This window comes from Solea solea, chromosome 14, assembly GCF_958295425.1.
Source record: "Solea solea chromosome 14, fSolSol10.1, whole genome shotgun sequence".
In the NCBI taxonomy this organism is placed as follows: domain Eukaryota; kingdom Metazoa; phylum Chordata; class Actinopteri; order Pleuronectiformes; family Soleidae; genus Solea; species Solea solea.
The window spans coordinates 16,517,929-16,538,761 of NC_081147.1; the positions used below are offsets into that span (position 1 = coordinate 16,517,929).

Sequence of the window (20,833 nt, forward strand, 5' to 3'; positions counted from 1 at the left end):
CCAGGCTCTAGAGGTAAGACTCTCACATACACACTTCTATTTGTTTTTTTCACACGTCTTCTCTAGCCTTCTTTTTCTCCTCCCTTTCTTTGCTTGGAGGACACACAGCACATTTACATTATTCAGCGATGCTGTGTCAAAAAAAGACCCTCACATGAGTTTATGAATAAACCACCCACACCTGTGTTTGCTCATCTTCTCAGTATGCCTGAGTTGTGCAGAGACAGAGTACTTACATCCGGGTGAGATGAATTGGGACTTTGGGACAGAGGGAGAGATGGATAGAGGGATAAGGAGAAGGTCACTGTTGTCCTTTGACTAGCCACCTGCTGTTCTGGCACAAAGCGCTGACACACGGGCATACATTCACATATGCACACCTGTCCACTCTTATCACCTTGTCCCAGTGTCACTGAGCCTTCTGCTCTAACTCTTCCATATTCATATCATAACCAAGATACCAGGAACTCTGAGACATACAGAGTGTGGGTGTGTATATAATTTCATCTGACCTTCAGATTCAGGCTCCGTACACAAACACACACAGACTCGCTTGTGTCGTATACATCAACAGAAGTGCGCAGGCACACATGGCTGACATTAGCTGTAGATGCCATCTAAATGTCAGTGTTGGCAGCTGTCCCATCTGCATTCACCTGTATTGCAAGTCAAACTTCTGCTTGCCATTCCTTAATTTGACCCCTCTAACACCCACCCTCCGCCCCCCTGGCCTGTGCACCCACACTTTCCCTTTTTATTGGCTGAGACAGCAGCCTGTTCTGGTTGATGTCTAATAACCTTTTCTGAGAGCTCACTATAAAGACACTGTGGCCTTTTCATAGACCCACCCCTGTCTGTGTGTCAACTTGTGTGGATGTGTGTGTGTGTGTGTGTGTGTGTGTGTGAGAGAGGGGGAGAGCAAGAGAGACCTAGTGTTTACTGTTCTGTCTGTGTTTGTTTACTGTGCGTGTTTTGAATATGTTGAAGTCAGTCAATCATTAGTTGAAGCAGAATTCAGATTTTGTTGTGCTTCTATGTAGGTATTGTTTGTGAGTGCTCTATTTTTGCCAGATGCTGACGCCTGTGCAATGCCTGACATGCATTCATTCGGCTGTTATCATAGGCATTAGCATAGCTGTTAGTATTAATGTTTGTAGTGATTCCTAGTTCTGACTTTTAAAAAAATGGGGCAATGTGTTCAATATAATTTTAACCTAATTAAAACCTAAGTAAAATAGTAACCACTATAACATGGTGATTTTTCTTTTTGTTTTTGTTTTTTTTCTTACCATGACTCACTTTGTTTCCTGCCACATCTGTGATGTCAAAATTCACACTCGGGTGATACAAGGGTGAGGAAAAAAACACCACATGGCAGAACAACCTCTGGCAAAAAAAATGGGATTAATTGCCTATTTAGCATCTTCACCTGGGTTTCAAAATTCTGGGTTAAAACCATTACTTTTAGTTTGAAAGAGGCTTAAGAGTGTCCCCACTATGAATGCTGTATGTTTTAGTATGAAAATCTACATGTGGTTTAATCCACACTGTATACTGTAGATACATGTATGTGGGTCTGTTGCTGTGCATGTACATATTCCCCATAATCTGCCAGCCCTGGTTATGCAGATTGACCCTTCACCCTGTGTCCTTTCTTCTCTTGCTTAAATACACTGCTCAAGGCCTAATACATTCCTCCTGACCTCCTTATCATTCTCCTTATCCCTCACCTCTGGGAGCCTAGATTTACTCTTTGTCGTCCTCCTCCGGTGCCTTCCATTCCTTGTTTACCCAGCAAGAGCAGGCTGACATCACAATGAGCCTCTGCTGACCTTCCCTCACCCTTTTTCCTCTCTATCAGCTGCCCAGCAGCACAGCTGGGATTGCACACACACACCCACACAGAAAACGCACTTTCAGGGGGCTAGTCTGCTCAGGGCAGGGTCAGGGGTGTTGGTGACCTTTTGAAGCTCTGTGTAAGAGCAGAGATCTGATGGTGGGAGACACACCCTCTGGCTGCGCATGGCTCTCATGGACACAATTGCACCCTTTCTCTTGCACACAGAAAGACAGACACACACATCTATTTAATATTTTTCTCTTTATCTCTGTAGTCAGTTCTGTTTTCAGTATGTGTAACTGTTTATCAGTCAAAAACAATATCATAATAGTCAATAACAGATTACTGTTGGAAAAATGTTGTCCAAAGTAGTTGTTTTGATTCTTGCCTAGTTGTATTTACCTCGAGTCGTTTCACCTTTCTCCTCTCAGACTGCTAAATTTGCCTGGCAAACAACCATTGAAGCCAAGGTCACTGTTGGTATAGTGCTGTGCTGCCAAACATCTTATCCACAGTGATAGAAATATGAAACTCAGCCGTCTACATTGAAAATTAGAAATGTTTATTTTTCATGTCGATCAATAAATTAAGTTTTCACTTATCCAGGTTTTCATAAGGTTTATCTTATCAGCTGTGGGAACGGTAATGAATTGCTTGTGCAGGCTGCCTGCTGATTGTCTTCATCTGGTTCAGTGCATCCACCTTGTCTTTTCTGAAACCACTGCCTTTTGGGAAAATTAAATCTTTCAATTCAATTATTTCAGTTTCCATACCAATTTCACTTTGTTATGAAAGATAATAAAATAGTAAAATAGTAATGCTGCAAAAATAACTCCATAGATTTATGCCCTCTTTGCTCATCAGAAGACAACAGCGATTGTTATGTTGTTCTGAGGTCGCAGTGGTGGACACAAACAAAGTTGTCCTTCTGATGGACAGTCACGACAACAAAGCATCTGAAAAGTGGCGTAAAAAGGATTTCTGGTTCTACACCATAGATGGTAAAGTACTGAAGAAATCTGCAAACTATCTGCATGACTATCACAGTCAAGTACCGCATGATTTCGATTAGGGGTGAGTCAAAATATCGTTTTGGTGATATATCGTCGTCCTTCCTGGTGCAATACGATAATCGATACGCCAGGGCAAAGATCAATATTTTAATTACCAAATTAAGGCGCTCTAAAGAAAACAGTCCCTGCCAGTTTCACTTGCTGGGTGTTCCTTGCAGTGTTTTCTTCAGTTAGGCAAATGATTGATTGAATCAGAAAATAGTTTTTTTTCTGAACCCAATACTAAAGATAATATATTTTAACGAGATCACATGCTGAATTTGGTTGTGACTATGAATTTGAATGAAGTTGAACAGATGCCTCGCCTCGGATTATTGCAAGCTGTTTCATTGCAAGCTCTACATCTGTCTGTCTGATGTGATAAAAATATCTATTTTAACATCCATCCATAGTATTCACAACAGTTTATTTGTCTGTACCTAGCCAAATTCCACTGCAGTATATCTTTGGCGGAGTAACCATGCTATTATAGTGCCATTTTCTGCAGAAAAGACTGTTATTTCCTTCCATTGTTGCACTTTGTGAATCTAAGGTTTTGCAGTCAGACCTGATTTAAGTATTCATGATTGTAAACACAGCTATTGACATAAGCATGTTCATGTGGCTGTAAAGCAGTTACTTTGTCTGGTTTCAGGCAGCAAGCTTATCCCCACACTCTCCCTTTAGCACTGGTTCTTCAATCCTCAAAGTGCTTCTGGTTCATACTTTCATACTTCATACTCTTGTTTCTTATGATTATAAGTTATATGCTGAGTTGTTTGTTGTGTAGTTACCTGGTTGTTTTTAGAAAATGCAGGATGATAGTGATGAGGTTAGAAGTTTTACTGGGTTCATCCAATATGGGTATATACATATTATACACATTCTGAATTGTTCTTTTCAGTTGTTTTTACACTGTGCTTGATAGCAGGTGTCTTTGCAGTGGGCACTTCAGATAGGCCAATTAGCAAAAGAATGAGAGAGTGAGAGGGAGAAAAGGAGGAGGAGGTAGGTGGAAAAAAACAAGAGTGAGCACAGGGAAAGGCTGGGCTACAGGGAGCGTTTGTGATTAATTTGATTTGGGAGAGAAAAGAAAGAAAAGGGCCAGGAGCATATATGATTATTAATCCTCATAATGGGAAGATAATTTTCATATCCCAATTCTCCAGCCTTTCCCTCTGTGTTTCAGTCTCTGGCGCTATGTTCCTGTGGTCTCTTGTAGAAAGGTGACCTATTTTGTCTTTTTTTGCTTGACATTTCCCCACTGTGCAAAGGAGGCATTTTTGATACCATTCACTGAGCATCACTGATGACCTTTGCTTCCTTGTATATAGACACATTTGCAAATGTATTTGTTGTCAGTGGAAGGCTTTTTGTATCCTCTTTATGTTCTCGAGAGAGTGGGTGGTTGAGCTCAGCCACATTTTCAAACCAATTATAATAATGATCTCCCTATGTTCTAAAAAATCAATTTCCTTCTCTGTAGGTATTTGTGCTTGTTTGTGTGTGTGTTCATGTTTTTTGTTGCAGTTTCCTTTTTTAAGTGTTGTGTGTGCTTGCTTGACTTGAGTCTCTCTCAAATTGAACAGTAATCAGTTAAAGAGATGAAAGATAAAATCTATCAGCAATAGAACCCCAAGAGGCATGGGGAATTATAATGCAGTGTTCGTGAATATATCCCTACATTACTTATGCTACTGAGCTTTTTGACTTGTTTTTTTGACTTGTATTACAATGCACTGATACAAGGTCATTGTTAGTCAGCAACGAATTTCCATGTAAATGAAATAAGCACACCTTTGCTCTTCTAGCAAAGTTGTTTACGGCATACAGGCCTGATAAATGACAATGAGGAAAGTTATTGTCATATGCCACGGGTGAGAACTGAGAAGTCTTCATCCTGTCTCCTCTTCTGTCACCCCCCATAACCTATACCTAGATTGGGTTTGTTTATGTTTGTCCCCTCTCATCCTCATCTCGTAGCCAAACAACATTTGTAAGTTGTTGTGCGCGTGTTTGTTTTGAGTATAATTATGGAGAGCCTAAGATACATGTTTATGGAATGTGTAGACTCAGAGCTGCCATCTCCTGAGACTGTTTAAAATGTGTACTAATAAAGCACTTACATGACTAAATGAGCTATGGGCACATTTTATTTAGCCATGAGAGTGTATGTGCATGCTTGTGCCATTTTGCTAAATTAGTATTGGCTTTGAAAAGCTTGTGTAAAATGTGTTTTATGTTCTCTGATTGTGTGTATATCTCTGTGTATGTGTTTGTAGTTGTGTGCCTACAGTAATCGGCTTTGTTAATAAATCATGCAGTGTTCAGGCTGCAGAAGGGGAAGCAGGTTAATGCAAGGGTTACTAATGCTGTAGAAAGAGCTGGGGAAAATATTGCACTATTCTTGCCTTCATTCTCTCTTTTTCATGTAATTTGTGGATGTGCCCCTTTCTCCACCAACACCTCTAACCCCTATTTTCTCTCTGTACCTTTTTGCCTCCAACAAATGGCCATACGATTGAATGACTGTGTGCATTGCTGTCTGACATATACTGTAAATCTGAGCAGCACCTATAGCCCATATATGGACAGGCTTTCCTATATGTAGCTTAAACCGGAGAATGAAGGATTTGATGGTTTTAGATTTGCTGTGGTGTTTGTTTATGTATCTAAGTGTTAATCGGCATCAGTGCTTAAGTTTAAATCCTAACTATACCTCTTAAGCACTGCAAGGATCGGTGTGTATTCTCAGTGCGGCAATAACAAGCGTCTCCGCATTCACCATCTCTTTATGGTTGAGCAACAGTGGCAAAAAAAATACTCATTCATCGGCCCTTATCAGGTTCAAACACATCTGTGCAGCTCTCACTGCCAACTGCAATAGCTCATTCACAAACACACACAGAAGCATACATTCATATGAATATGAATATATATACTCACATAAGTGGGCACACACACACACACACACACACACACACACACACACTCTCTCTCTCTGATGCTTTTGTCTCACTCTTTTCGTTCCAACCCCCCCTCGTTATATTTCTCTCTCCTCTGTTTTACATGCAAATTAGCTGTGTACTCATGCCGGAGCACTATCGCTGTGTGTGCCTAATCTCCTTGCTTCACTTGCTCTTTCCTGGAGATTATCCTGTTTTAAAGGGAATAGGCCTCCTTCGCTTCACTTGACTCCTGCCAACCAGTCAGTCAGTCAGTCAGTCAGTCAGTCAGTCAGTCAATCAGTCAGCGTTCCTCGTACCACAACACCGTTACTATTTAAATGTTCCAGTTGATTTGACATCTGACCATGTTCTGAGGGAACCTCTTTCTGTGTGTTCATGTGTCCTTGAGTATATTTGCAATTGTGTGCGTTTGTGTTTAATTGAGGAATTGGCTGATGATCTTAAAAGCTTGTTATGGCTGCTAAGTATTCGCATTGTTGATTTATTTCTTTTCACCCAGGCCAAGAGGGGAAAAACATGACCAGTAATGAGGGGATTGATGGAATATATATCTCTGCACACCTACTCCTTCCACCCACTCGTCCTTTCTTTTACTCTGCTCTTGGTCACAGCAGCATATATGATGTCCTTAGTTTTTTTGCTCGTGTTTCTGAAGCATCAGTGTTTTATGTTTGATACTGATGGTTTGACATGAGGAAGAAGGGTAGCTCTGAGATCATACCTGTGTTCCACATAGGAACCGTGAGTGGAAAGGTAAAGAGATGTGTAGCTATAAACCCAGATTGACTGTTCTGCCTAAGGTAGCATCTTCGTTTCTGTTTATTTTTCGCAATATTAGCTACCTATCACTGAGGGCAATGACCCACGCACACACAAGCACAGATGCATAGCCCACTTTGATGTCACTGATAGCATATATAAAAAAAATGGAGCAGTAAAGAGCGACAACTTCAAAGATGGAGTTGATGAGATAGGAGCATTAACCCCCATCTCCCTCCCTTCTACTGCTCTTCTTGTCCTCTGCTGATTTCCTTGCCTCTCATCTCTTATCTCTGCTTGATAAAGGAGTCCATATGAAAAGAGGCAATGAACACAGGGTAGTACCAGAAAAAGGACACAAAGCTGGTGGATGGCTTAAGATAAAATAGTGAAAGGACAGAAGGAAAGGTAGATGGCTACAACACGGGCATCTATACGTGTCTTTTTAAAGTCCAAAGCTTCTGTCTCATTCAAACAGTTTAATAGTAGCCTCAAACTGATACTGATGCAGTGTTGTCTAGCTAGTGAGTTATTAGGGTGCTATTAGACTGTTTTCCCCATTATGCTGATGGCTCACACCATGTCTTCAGGCTTCTCACACAACCACACATATTAAAACTATCAATTTCATCCAAACTTTGTACACACTTGTACCAACTTTCTTAAGGCGCATATTATCTTTGTTTTGTCTCTCTCTGTGTGTGTGTATGTGGTGTCACACGTGCACTTGTTGTAAGCTACCCAGCTTTTATTGCTGGCAGTGTAACAATGCCCCAGGTCTCCCACTGTGGAGGCTGTGTGTGTAATATGGATAACCCAGTGGCATTTACACCAGACACCGATGGTATTTACAGGGCTTGGTGGACCAGGGCATGCTCCACTTTCTGACCTTAATATGCTACCAGTAATTGTGTGAATGTGTATGAAGACTGAGATTTGTGTTAAATATTGTGTATGTGCAGGTACAACAATGTAGATTTGTCTGTGCAGTTAATGTGAGTAGTAATGTTAGTTATGCTATGCATTAATGCCAGTTGGTCAGTTACATCTAGTTTGCTCCTGTATCTATGCTCTTAACTGCCTCTGTGTGTGTGTGTGTGTGAGTGAATTTGCATGCTGAAGCCCTTGCTCCATTACTCAGTATCTGCATGTGTCGTGTTCTGTGAGACGTGGGCTCTGCTTCGCCCTGCAGGCACCTTAATTTTTCACCATGCTGTGTGCTACACTGCACTGCATGAAAGTGAACGTCTATTCCCTCTCGTGCTCAGACTTCCTCTCCCTTCTATTCATCTACCTCCCCCGTTTTCGTTTTCTTCCACCGCACGCACGCACGCACGCACGCACGCACGCACACACACACACACACACACATACATGTCTAATCAAAGCAAGGAGCTCTCTAGATTAGCACTGGAGAAAACTCCCTAAAGACATTCCTTCATTTCGACCATTTTCAGGTACTCTCTTTCCTTCTCCCCTCCACCTTCTCACTGCTAGCTTTGAATTTTTAACCTCCCCACTGAATAAGAGATGTGGTCGTCCTCTGGGGAACTGAAAGTTGGAGGGAGGGCAAGGAATGAAGGAGGGGAGAAGGCGGAGGAGGCAGAAAGGAAAAGGTTGTCCCTAAACACGCTTTCAAATTTATCCCCTAAAAACTCCACTCTGTATGCTCAATAATGCATGGCCATATCCCCAATGTCTCCCTCTCCTCTCATTTCCTTTTCCTTCATCTCCTTCATCTTCCTCGCGTTGGTTCCCAGAGTGCACGTCACTCCACCCAGTAGATTAACTGCAGGGTGAAACTGAGACTGGCAAAGCAGGGTGATAGTTGCCGGGCATCAGGGACTAACAGTGAAAGGAGGAGAGAGAAAGCACATGAGTAATTTGCCATTGTGTGAATGGACTTAGCATTTAAAGTATTGATCTGAACACCATATATTCCATGAATTATACAGTATCACTTACTCATGCCGGTCATGTGTTTTGCTTGTATGCCGTGTGTGTTTTGTTTTCTATGTATTATACTTGAAAGTACGTTGTCTGCTCAAACTGCTCCACTGTAGATGTGCGCCAAGCAGAGGGAACCTTTCAGAAATTGTGCATGCGCAGGGCATCCGCTGCAGTCTGTTTGGGTGAATGGGGTGCTACACCAGGGATGTCTTAAGAATGGCTTTTTAAGTCCGTTCTGCAAAGTTTTGGAAGAACCCAGAGAGCTATACTTTCAAAGTTTCATGTTCAGTTTTTTTTGGTTTATAATTTTTTTCTTTGATTGCAGTTTAATACTGCAACACACAGCATAACTAAAACTGAAATCAAAAACGTGGATGTATTGGATGCTGATGAGGAAACGGGAAAAACATATTTTAAAACATTGAAATGACAGTATGTTTTATTAGATTTATTTTTAAATTTCTTGGTAATTAAGTGTTTGGAAATGAGGTTGTATGATTATTTAGACTGTAAACTCTCTCAGCAAAACTTTTTGTTTGCAGACTGTGAAATGTGGTTTGTGTCCAATTCAGCTTTTGTAAAGAAAGTTGCCACTCACAAGACAGTTGGCTGGGCTAAGAAAGATAACAGCTTGTCACCACAAAGTGCAAATGTGCGAGAGCTGGATTGATGATAAGACGTACGCTGCTTGATTGAAGCTAGTTAAAGGAAACAAACATGAAGGCTACTGCACTGTTGTCAGAGAAATCAAAACCCTTGCGTGGCAGATGAGTGTTGTGTTTGCACTTAGATTCTGTAGCCAGTAAATCTGCAGTCCGTAACCCGTAAGCTTTTTTCCTGTATATTTTTTTTAACTTTTGGGTTAAAATCTGTTCAACTTTATTTTAGATATTGTTAATGTGACTTGCATGCACAATAGAAAAAGCAAGGGGAGCTTATTGTTGAAGGCCCAGATGGATGGAGACTAATCTTGGTGCAGTAGATGAGAAGATGGATGATGTTATTGAGGGCAGACTGAAGGAGAGAGGCATGAAATGAATGAGGCTTGGAGAAGGACGAACAGAGGCAGGAGTGATCTGTGTACGATTGAAGAGAGCACAGAGGGAGGGAATGAAGCAATGACAAATGATCAAAAGGTGAAGAGACCTGAAGCAACTTGAGTGATGGAGATTGAGCTCAGGCAAAATGAGGAGACTGAATTAAGTTAGAAGTGATAGCATGGGAGTGAGAAAAGAAAAGTGAAAAAAGACCTGGACAGAGAATTCAGGTGTTCTGGTTGGTCATAGTGACCGCTGCTTGTTGTAATGGCTGATTATGGTGGAGCTCTCTGCACGAGAGATGAGAGGTGACTTGATGTTTGCTCTTTTCTCTGGCAGACACAATTAAGTCCACCTAACATGAGGCATCGTGTAACAAACATGGTTGTCTAAGGATATGATCCGTCTTCTTTTTTTTTCTTTTCTTTTCTCGTCTATTCTTTTCAACAAATGAAATTGAATTAAAAATACAGACAATAGTAATAATAATAATTATTGAAATGTTCTGACATTTAAATAATTATGTTTTGCTACTGAGGCCATGCGATGGACTGGTGAACTGTCCAGGGCGTACCACGCTTATCGCCCTATATCAGCTGACATTCGCACAGCACCCCCGCAACCCTCGTGTCGAGGATAAAGCGGTAAAAGATGGATGGATGGATGGATGGATGCTTTGCTACTGACCCTGCAGGAAAGTGATGATTACAGGGAAGTTATGCTAGACACAGTATATGTCGTGTCATGCTCCAGTGCTGATACCCCACATTTTACTTGGAGTTCATTCTCGCTCTCTGCATTCAGTATGTATTCAGCACTCTCTCTCGCTATCTGTTGTTGAGCAGTAGCCGCATAAAGTCACATTTTCCTAACAAACGTCAAACTGACTCAGTTTAGTGCTTGATGCTTGCTGGATATTATACAAAGGTGGAGGCGGGGCCTCACAGTAAAATCCTGTGTAAGTAATAAAAATGTCTGTGACATTTGGCTCATGTGGCTTTGACTTAGAACTAGTATTTTTGTTATTAAGCTTGATTGGACTGTAGCACTGTAAGAAAAGTGCTATATAAATACAGTTGATTATTATTTCTTAACTCTTAACTGGAAAAAAAACAACGTATATCAACATTCAGCTAAAAGATATCGAGATATAACTTTTGGTCTATATTGCTCAGCCCTAATGGAAAGCAATTCATGTCAGTTGTTCAAAATGAATTAATTTCCTATCTGTTCAGACTGCAGTGTAACAGAGAATGCAACACCAGGACAAGTGTGTGTCAGGGGACCTGTGTTTGTTATGTGAGTAAGCACACGTCCCCCACGAGTGCTCACTTAAAATGTGTAAAGTAATGCTAAGAGTTCTTGCCACTCACCACATTAAAGTGTTTCAAGACCTGTGGTCTAGGGACTCCCTGTGTAGCCGTGTGTGTATACTTGTATGCGAACTGGAGACTGTATTTGTCTGCAAGAGTGTAAGTGAATGTGTTTGTGTGAACGTTTGTGTCACTGGGGACCACAGACACTGTCAACTTTATTTTCTCAACATCATAAGGACAGGCTGGCCCTATGAGACCGAGAAACAGTAAAGTGATGTTTTACACACACACACACACACACACACACACACACACACACACACACACACACAGCTGTCAGGGAAAGGGTGAAATCCTGGACTTGTCAGGCTCTGTGCCATAATCCAGTTTAGAAGGATTAATTAGGAATTAAGGAGTGTAATATTATCAGCGTGTGATCTTTTCACATGCATGCACATACATACTTTGCACTGTTTGAGTGGGTATATAGGACATGGACTGTTAAGAGCTTAGAAAGAAAAGTAATGTAATTTTCTTATGATTTACTGAATGTATTAGTTTATCATTCAGTTTTTCTCTCTCTTTACTTTCTCTGTGCCTTCTCCCCTCCTCCTCTGGCTGCCTTACTTTCTATCACTCTTGTTACTCTTTCACTGTTCACCCACCCTCACACTTAGTTATCCTTCATTTTATTTGCTTCATATAGGGACATCCATAAAATGTATTTTTCAGTCTTCTCCTTGCCCTTATTTTCTGCAACTCATGTCTGCTTTCAGTGCTACCATTATCCCGTCTTTAAGGTCCAGTGGCTGCTTTTATTCAGTGCTTTTATCCTTCTAGTCCAGCTTTGTCAATCACAGAAAGAGTGTAGGAGAGATTTCTGTAGCTGTGCTACTCATAAAAGAAGGCTTCATTGTTCAGGTGTGCCTCTCTGGAGGTCCATTTGTGTCTGGCCTTCCATTTTTCATACTTTTTTCTTTATTTCTTTGGTGAAAAGTGTGGATGGGAAACTGCACTACATACACTTACTTGGTTCAAGACTCCGTTTGCTATATGATGCAGGTCTGCTTTCAGACAAGGTTTGAGTGGCTTACCTTTGTCCTTGAGATGATGCTTTCATTCTATTTTCTGTCCTCTACCCATCTAGGTTTTCATTTGTAGAAGTGTGTGCACTTGTATACTCATATTCAGCTTAGACAATGATTTTAAAGACAGACTGACAGATGAAAGTTATACAGGCGATGTAGGAGGACGAAGAGGAAGGAAATGGAGATATCTTAAAAGCAGGGAAAATGCTATGTGTTTTTTCTTCTTTTTTTGAGCTGTCATTTTGTACGTGCCAACATGATACAGTTCGGTATGGTGCAGTGTGGTTTTTTTTGCCCGATGGCCGTGTTATCGACCATCGACACTTGGCTATAGAAGCATTGTGGGTGATGCTTGTGGTCTTGTGCTCAGACACAAAAAAGAAACCCTTTTTAACCATTTTTTAACACATAAATACAAAATGCTGTTTCTTCAACTCTCGTCACACCTTTTTTGTCCAGGCAAGATGCATGGACGTACAGAATGAAAACAGGCAATAGTCATCCTTCGACACCATAGTGATCTCTTGTATCCTTCAATGTTACATTTCGTGGTTTTATGCTCCTTTCTTTAGCTGTCGTCTGCCACCCTCCCTCTCGCTTGTTCCCTCTGGCACTATTGGCAGCACTCTGTCTTTGTCAGGTGTGTGTGAGATAGCTTTCACGCCATTGACTTGGAAAAGATAGGTTTTTGTTCGTCTCAGCCCTTGCGCAACTGTTACCTTAACTCCTCCCTTCCCGACCAATTAACAAATGTTGGGCTCTGTCTCTGATTTCATTGAAGCTTATTAGACATTCCATCAATCATACTGTGTGCATTCTATTTTTGCATCCCCCACCCCCAATTATATATAAATTAAATATTTATTATTATTATTAAATTAAATATATAAATTAATATAATCCTTTTTAGGTTTTGCTATTTTCTTATCTTCTGGACATCTGTTTGTTTTTGCTCAGGGAATAAAAATCAACTTGCAGAGATGTCAAACTTGGTTTGGAAAAAAACACCACTCTACTACAACAGCACATTTTTTGCTGTAGTTGTCTCTGCATGTTGCTGTTGGTGAAAGATTGTTTGAGAGTTACAAACTAATAGATTCATAACATATTGGAGTTTTTCTCAGGAAAGCAAACCTCTGAGGCAAGCACCTGGAATAATTATAAAGTAAGAACATTTTGGGTTGATGGAACTTGGATAAACACTCTCCAGGTCATAAATGCATGCAATTCACTGCAGTGTCTCTGATGACTAAAACATAACTTTGTCAAAGGGAGGAAATAAGCAGGCATAGTGTTAGCTGTGATGGATTATATACCTCAAGCAAGTTTCAAGTCCTGACTTTCATCTTGTATGAAATTAGAAAAAAAACAACTTTCCAAACTGTCTCAGAACTCCAAATGTCGGTACACTAATGTGCTCGCAAACATTTGCATATTTACACATGCAGCAAACTGAGTCAAGGCAGTTTTCACTGAAGTCACATTCCTGGCCACTCAATAAGCACATGTTGGAAATTAATCTTTATTTTAACTTCACCACTTTCTTCAAATAAATATACAGTCTTTTTGGCTTATCACATATTAGTGAGTTTATTAATTTTACATACATACATTTTGTAAAGACCAGATGATGTGCGAGCTTGTAAGACAAGACAATTGGTTCAACCTGGTGAACCACAGCAATGAGCTGAGAAGCTGTACAAAACTGTAGAATGGAGAGTTTGTTCTCAGTAGAATAAAAAGCCCCAATCATGTCAAAAGTATTATGGACATTTTGATGGGCACTTACTGAAAGCATTCTGTTAGTATTGAGTAATTGTTTATATTAACCTATATCTGTTTATTAAAACACCAGTGGTCAACTCATTGACATGAAAAATTAGTTATCATGTTTTAGTCAAGTTGCTGTATCTAAGGTTCTGTATTCAAAACACACAGCATGTTGCATTGGTGTGGAAGCTCCATTTGTTTCAAATTTGAAATTGTGTTTGTGTCTGTGTGTGTGTGTGAGAGTGTTAGAGGGAGAGAGAGGGAAAAACAAGGCCAGCTCTGCCTCCAGGCTGTTTGGCCCCAAACTCTCATCAGCCTGCTGGTGCTGAAACGGAGAACCTTCTGCCCCTTGCCACTGTTGAACACACACATACACACCACAGAGCATTACAACAACAGTCAGACACACACAAATAAAACCTCATGCGTTCATAATACACACAGTCAAATTTTTGACAAAACCATCTTCCCCATCTATTGCTGTTATCCTAACTTGTTTTATCAATGCATCCCATCTTCTTTTATCCACCTTCTTAATCTGTGTGTACCCTTATCAGATGCTTTCTGTTCCCATATCTTAACTTTAAGGCAAGTTTTCTTTTCTTACTCTTTTCTTTTCCATTTCCTTCAACCTTATCTTGTTTCCTCTCATCACCATACGTTCACCAGCTTTGGATTACTTGGAGAATGTTTCTTGTCGCCTCTCCTTTTCCATTTCTCAGTGTGTGTCTCCCCCCGCTTCCCCCATCACTCTTCTCTCCCCTCTGTGTCTCCCTCCCTCTCAGCGGTGGTTTTAATGCATTATGAAAATGGACTGAGGCTATGAAAGCGAAACAGGACAAGTTTGGCTGTTTAATGTGACTCCTTTCACTTCTCATGTGCTTCACTGGCAGCCTGCATTGTGTGTGTGTGTGTGTTCATGCTGTTTTTTTTTTGTGTGTGTGTATCTGTGCACACATGCACATTCATAAGCTGCGATGAGCACTGGAAGCCCGGTGTGACCAGCACATCAGCTGGTCTTCAGACATGCAGTGGCACGTTCCTGCTCTTTAACATGAACGTCCAACACTCTTACCGCACACATGCACACACTTTGGGCAGGCATTAAACTGCATGAATAATAGAATAGACAGGCAGACGGTATGAAACACGTTTCTCCGAGTTGTGTGTTAATGGAAAAGAGTGTGAGGGCATGGATAGAGGGATGAAGGAAGCTGAGAAGTGTTTTTGAAACGGAGGATAAGTTCTACCCTACAGGGGGGTGTGACCTGGATGCAAGTCTCCCCATTCTCATCTCCCTCACTTGTTCTCTCTCTCTCATTTATCTCAACCTCTCATTCGCTCCCTCTTATATTCCCAGTTTGCTAATTTGTGTGAAGCTAAATCTCCATCTCTTGAGAGGAAGAAATCATCCTGTGAAGCAATGCGGCCTGATGAGCTGATTAGATGAACTGATGCAGAATTGGAGGAGTAGAACTGATAATAGATAAGAATAAAGTGAAAATAACAGTTACAGTTCAGCAGCTGATCATTATATTATGTCTATAGTATATATAAAATTAATTTTTAAATTCCCTTTTTCTTCTTAAATTCCTTTTTTCCCACTTAAATCCTTCCAAATTCTGATTTTTTATATTTTACACTTATTTTACCTGCAAAATGTGATTGCAAACAGCCTAATACAAATAAACCTATTCATGCAACATAACATTGCTCGATTGTATCATGCGCTTTAAATCTCAAATGCATAACTTCAGACCAAATATTTTATTATTATTATTGTTGTTATTATTATTATAGTTTTTATTATTATCATTATTATGTTTCCCTGCTCCTACATACCGGTGTCAAATGTCATCAACAAGCACTGCAGAAGCCTCAATCAGAATCTGGTGTGTTGGAGCAAGGAAATGTCTAAAACAAGTTTGCAGGATTTCACTAAAAACGGCCATAGCTTATTTAGCTCGAGGAATGTCTGACTTGGCACACACAGCCACAAAGTTGTGGTCAAATTCTTGGCTTGAATATGCCGACGTACTTGTAGCTGTAATTGTGCTTTGAACAGGCACGCTTCTGCTAGCATGCTGTTCTATGTTCTTCTTATGAGCTTTAGAATCTAAGTGGTTGTCGCTTGTATTTTTACGGGCCCAGTGGACTGTATGTGTGCGCTGGCAGAGTTTATGGAACAACACATCACCTGACTGTGTTTGTGGCTTTTTAGAAATTGTTGTGTAAGCGAAGCTGGGCTGGTCCCACATGACCTCTCAGAAAAATGAAATTTCAGACAAACATAACAAGCTCCACAAGGTTCTGTGTGATTCTGTGCTGATTCCACGTTTAACAGTTGAATCCATTTTTATTGCTCAATTCTGTTATTCTGTCCGCATTTTCCGCATTGCGGAAAATCAGAGGGCCCTATAAATAGGTGTTTGTTTGATTAAGGTCGACATGTGGGTATCATGAGGTCACTAAGCCACCTAACACTTACACACTTTTTAAATAGAGCTGATAAAGCTAATGTTTGAACTGGAAGTTTAATGAACCTTTACTGTGCTCCTTCAGAGTAGCATTGATTTAAAATAGCCTCAGTCTTTTCTTGTCATTTCTTTTTTTTTCTTTCCCAGCCTACCCCTTTCTGCCTCTCTGCCACCTTCACTCTTGCTTGCTCTTTTTCTGTGATGTTGCAGAGTGGGTGTGTGTACGTGTGGCTGGTGGTGGATATTCTGAGCACAGGCGGTGCATGTGTGTGCACCAGGGTTTAATTGCAGAGTGCATAGAAACGAGTGTAATTAGCCAGCGCTCGCTTCCCTGCCGCCCGGCTAACAACCAGCATCCCCTCTGTGCCTGTTCTTTCTCTCTCTTCCTTTCTTCTTTGTCTCCCTCCGTCTCTCTCTTGTCTCATGCCTGTTGCCACAACGACGAGCCCCACTCCGCCATTGTTCCCCGCTGTTCTCCAAGAACAAAGGAGGAGGCTATTAGCACCCCGAGACTGGAGTGGTGGAAATGAAGGAGAGGGATAGAGAAAGAGAGAAAAGATTGCTGTGAGAGTGGGATGAGCAGAGAGGGAGCGAGAATAGGTGAACAAGGAAAGGAGAGTTAGGCATGAAAGTGACAAAGGATAGGGGTGCAAGAGTTGAGGAGATTTATACAAAGGAGGAAAACAGGACAGAAGGAAAATAGTTGATGAGACGCAGAACAGAAAGGCTTGTACGGCAGCAGAGAAAACTCCCTTTTCCTTCTGTAGGAAAAGTGAGATTTAGCAAGTTATTCAATTTATTTCAGAGAGAAAAAAATACGTGGCCTACAGACGTTCATTCCATCTTTTCTCTTTGTAATTTCTCTATTTCCATTTTCTCAGCCCATTACATCCCGAATTCAAGCCCCTGTGTGTTTGTATGTGCGCGCCAATCCAAGTATCTGTGTATACACTTTGTGGTGTTTTTACACTAATAGTTGTGTGTCCTTGCTCTCCTCGCTTGCAAATGTGTGCACTTTGCGTGAGGGTCATTAGTAGAGAGTGTAGGCGGGTAATGCGCTGTCTGAAATGCTGGTCATCTGAATGTTAACAGATTGTAACACAGGACAGAAAATGAATTTGGTTTCCTGAGGAAAATTGAGCAAATTACACTTTTATAGCTCTCTGCCACAATCCTTTGCTCCCACCATTACTCACTGGGTGTTGTGAGAGAGAGAGAGAGAGAGAGAGAGATGAGGGAAGGGAAGGGAAGGAAAGGAGCATGAGAACAAGTGATTGGGGAGATGTCCTTACAGAAGAAGATGGCTGAGGTGTGAATGTCAAACCATGGTGTATTGGAAAATGCAGCTTCTTAAGTATTTAATAACCCTTATCTCCATTTGACCTTCATATTAATATATATTTTTATGTTATCGAGGTTATAGCTCTGGGATAAACGTAAGTTGAGATAACTGACAAGATATTACGCCTTGATTTAAAATTATCACCACCAATACACATTTAATCCTTTAAGAATAATCCAAATGTGAACATGTATGGTACATTCATTATGTCAATTATTATTGCATACAAATTTAAAGAGCTGTAACTGGTTCTTATGTGGATTTCTGCCATGTGTTATCAGTCACTGACCTTAGGTTAACTTAAAAGAGACGATCATCAGCACATTAAAGTTTGATGTACTTTTAAGATTCACATTGTTCATGGTCACCCTGACACAGTTGAGACATTACTTATACATGTTGTGTGAATTAAACTCACAGGACTAGAGAGTGAAAGAGGAAAGCTAAAAAGGCATAGAAAGAAACCACATGAAATCATGATTAAGTTGCATGTCGTCTATAAAGTAAAACAAGTTTTAATATGGGAATATAAGCACTTTTTCCTCTGTATGTGTGGAACTGCAGTCAAGGTTGGTTCAAGGGCAGCAATTATTTAGTGTGCAAGCACACACACCTACTCACACACACACTGTATACCCTTCATATGAGGATTCACCTGCTTGACCCAATGGTTCTGTTTCCCTCCAATGGGAAATTGAGAATATCTCTCCCAACAATGTGTTGCATCATAGTGTCATTAAGATTGAATTCCTTCCTCCTGCCAGCAATACAGAAATGTCTCCATCACTCTAACCCCACCTGTCATTCTCAATATTTTTCTCTACTCTTTGTCCACCCTCTTGCCTTCTATATTTTCTCTCCCTGAGCTGACACGTGCTGCCTGGGAGCCTCATTATTGTGTTCTGATTTCTGATAAGATTTTGATTGTGCACATAAACGCTCAGTTAATGACAGCTCAGGTGAAAAAAGTCTGTTACGGGGTCAAGTTAAGTCTTTTGAATATTTGGTTTCTGTGCGAGTGCAGGTCATCAGAGGCAGCTAAGATGTGCATTTATTGTGTGATCTTTTCTCATACTGTTTAACAACCTGGTCACAAGCTAGCATCACTAAACTCAAACCATTACAGCCTTTGTATAAATTGACACTCACAAGAAACCAGTCCATTTCAATCATTGCTCTCTTTTAAATAAATAGGAATTGCTAAATTGGGAAAATATGATCAAATTTAAATGGCCTGTCCTGCCCTCCACTCAGAGTACTGCCAGTGTTTGAACAACAGCTCACCAATTCACTAGAGGTGCATCCAGAGGAAATTGTATTGTTCTTATAGTATAAAATGTGTGTGTATATGTGTATATATGTATGTGTATATATGTATATATATATGTGTGTATATATATATATATATATATATATATATATATATATATATATATATATACACATATATGTATGTATGTATGTATGTATGTGTATGTGTGTATATACATATGTACTTAGTTCATTTAAATAAAATTCAAGTCATCTTTCAACTTGAAGGTAGAGGGTTAGAGTCCAGTCTCTGCTAGTCTACATGCTGATGTGTCCTTGGGCAAGATACTTACCCCACGTTGCTCCTGACACCTGTGCTCATAGATGGGCTGCATATAAATACGTATTTACCATTCAAAATTTTGGCAGTTTTATCCTCACTGAACTCTGCTGCCTACTGACCTGTTGCTATTTTTACCTGCATATTTGTCTTTTACTGTAGTCTTGAACATTGACCTTTAACATAAATGTTTTTGAATACGAATTTGAAATGATTTTTTTATTGTTGTATTGTATTATTGTATTGACTTTAACACCTGCCCAGGGACTACAGGTGAAAAATAGCCTATTGGCTAATCCTGGTGCATTTGCAGTAATGTTTATTCATGTGCATTGTCCCTGTTAACTACACCAATAAACTAAAATAAAAATGAACTCCCCTGCCTCATGGCAATTAAAAATGAAAAGGCAGAACCATCATTTCATTTTCAAAGTTGTGAAAATGGCTGAAGGAAATTGCAGCATAATCTCCACTCTGCATAACATTAATGACACACAGAATAAAATAAAACATAGAATGGTAAGTCAGGTGAGCAAATCAGTCGTCTCATGTTTTGCCTGGTAACATTCAGTTGTCACAAGTTGTGATCATAGTAATGTCATGTCTGATTTGAATCCACAAGATCTTGTCAGAATTCACTTCATAAGCCATGGTTGTGCTATGGATACAGTACTACACTGACTGACAGTGTCCCTCCCTTTGCCCCCCAAAGAAATCAAAAAACAAAGCAACTCAGTCAATTATTTTATTTCTGTCTTGCTCTGTCTTTCACCTTTTTGTTCTTTCACATTTTGTTCAGCATAATCCAATTCAGTCTATCTCTGCCATCTTCCATTACACCTCTGTCATCTCTCACTGTTTCTCTGCATCTCACTCTGTGTTTTTAAAGGTCAGTTTTCTTTTCCTTTTTCTTCCAAGGACTCCATCTCTAGCTTTTAATTATACTCCACGGGGCCTCCTGTCCCTGTAGAAACATGCACATATGTGGATTTATGCACCTGCACAGAAGTGTAGTTGACTCATGCATAATAAACAAAGTAGGCTCAACCATTGATGTCCAGCTCCACGTTAAAAGGTTAAATTTTTTTCTCTCTTATTGTTGGAAATTGGCCATTAAAAGTATCTGGGAAGTTATTATTTCATCCCAGATTTATTATTGGGTTGTTTAGTGAGAGTTGATATCGTCCATGCTGAGGTCCACTAAAGTAGCTGGAGTTTATCATGCAACTGGACAGCAAAGGAGACAGGAGAAGGTTGTCATGGAGATATGAATCCCTCGAGGGTACATTCTCCCCTCATTTATTTTCTCTACAAGTCTGCATCCTGTCCAATTGCTGTATTTTTCTTTTTCTATCTTGCTCTCTCCCATTGAGTCTTGTTGTCTTTCCATTACTGTCCCTTCTCTTTTTTATCCTAGTTTTACTCAGCATTCTGTTTGTTTCTTTGTCTTTACATGTCTCTCGGGCTTTTTCCTCTTTCTCTTAATGTCTTCTTTTGTTCCCATCTTTCTCCTTGTTTCTCCGTCTCTCTCCTTCTTTTGTCCCTGTGGTCCTCACCTCTTGTCCAGCCGTCGAGGGAAGGAAGGAAAGGAATGCTAATTTTATCACCACAATGACGAGTGCAGGAGAGACAGAAAAAGAGA

The 20,833-nt window shown here is 40.3% G+C and overlaps 1 protein-coding gene across 2 annotated transcripts in view; it reads left to right on the plus strand.

Annotated features, from left to right (window-relative positions):
- Positions 1-1,028, plus strand: part of LOC131472354 (protein diaphanous homolog 1) — a 35,283-nt gene extending 34,255 nt beyond the window's left edge. Inside the window, exon 17 of one of the 2 annotated variants that reach the window (XM_058649430.1) lies at positions 5-1,028. In XM_058649430.1, coding sequence (XP_058505413.1) covers positions 5-66 — 62 coding nt within the window. In that variant the 3' untranslated portion in view covers positions 67-1,028. The remainder of the gene's footprint in view (positions 1-4) is intronic. The other variant, XM_058649429.1, reaches the window with a different exon arrangement.
- The last annotated feature ends 19,805 nt before the right edge of the window (positions 1,029-20,833 follow it).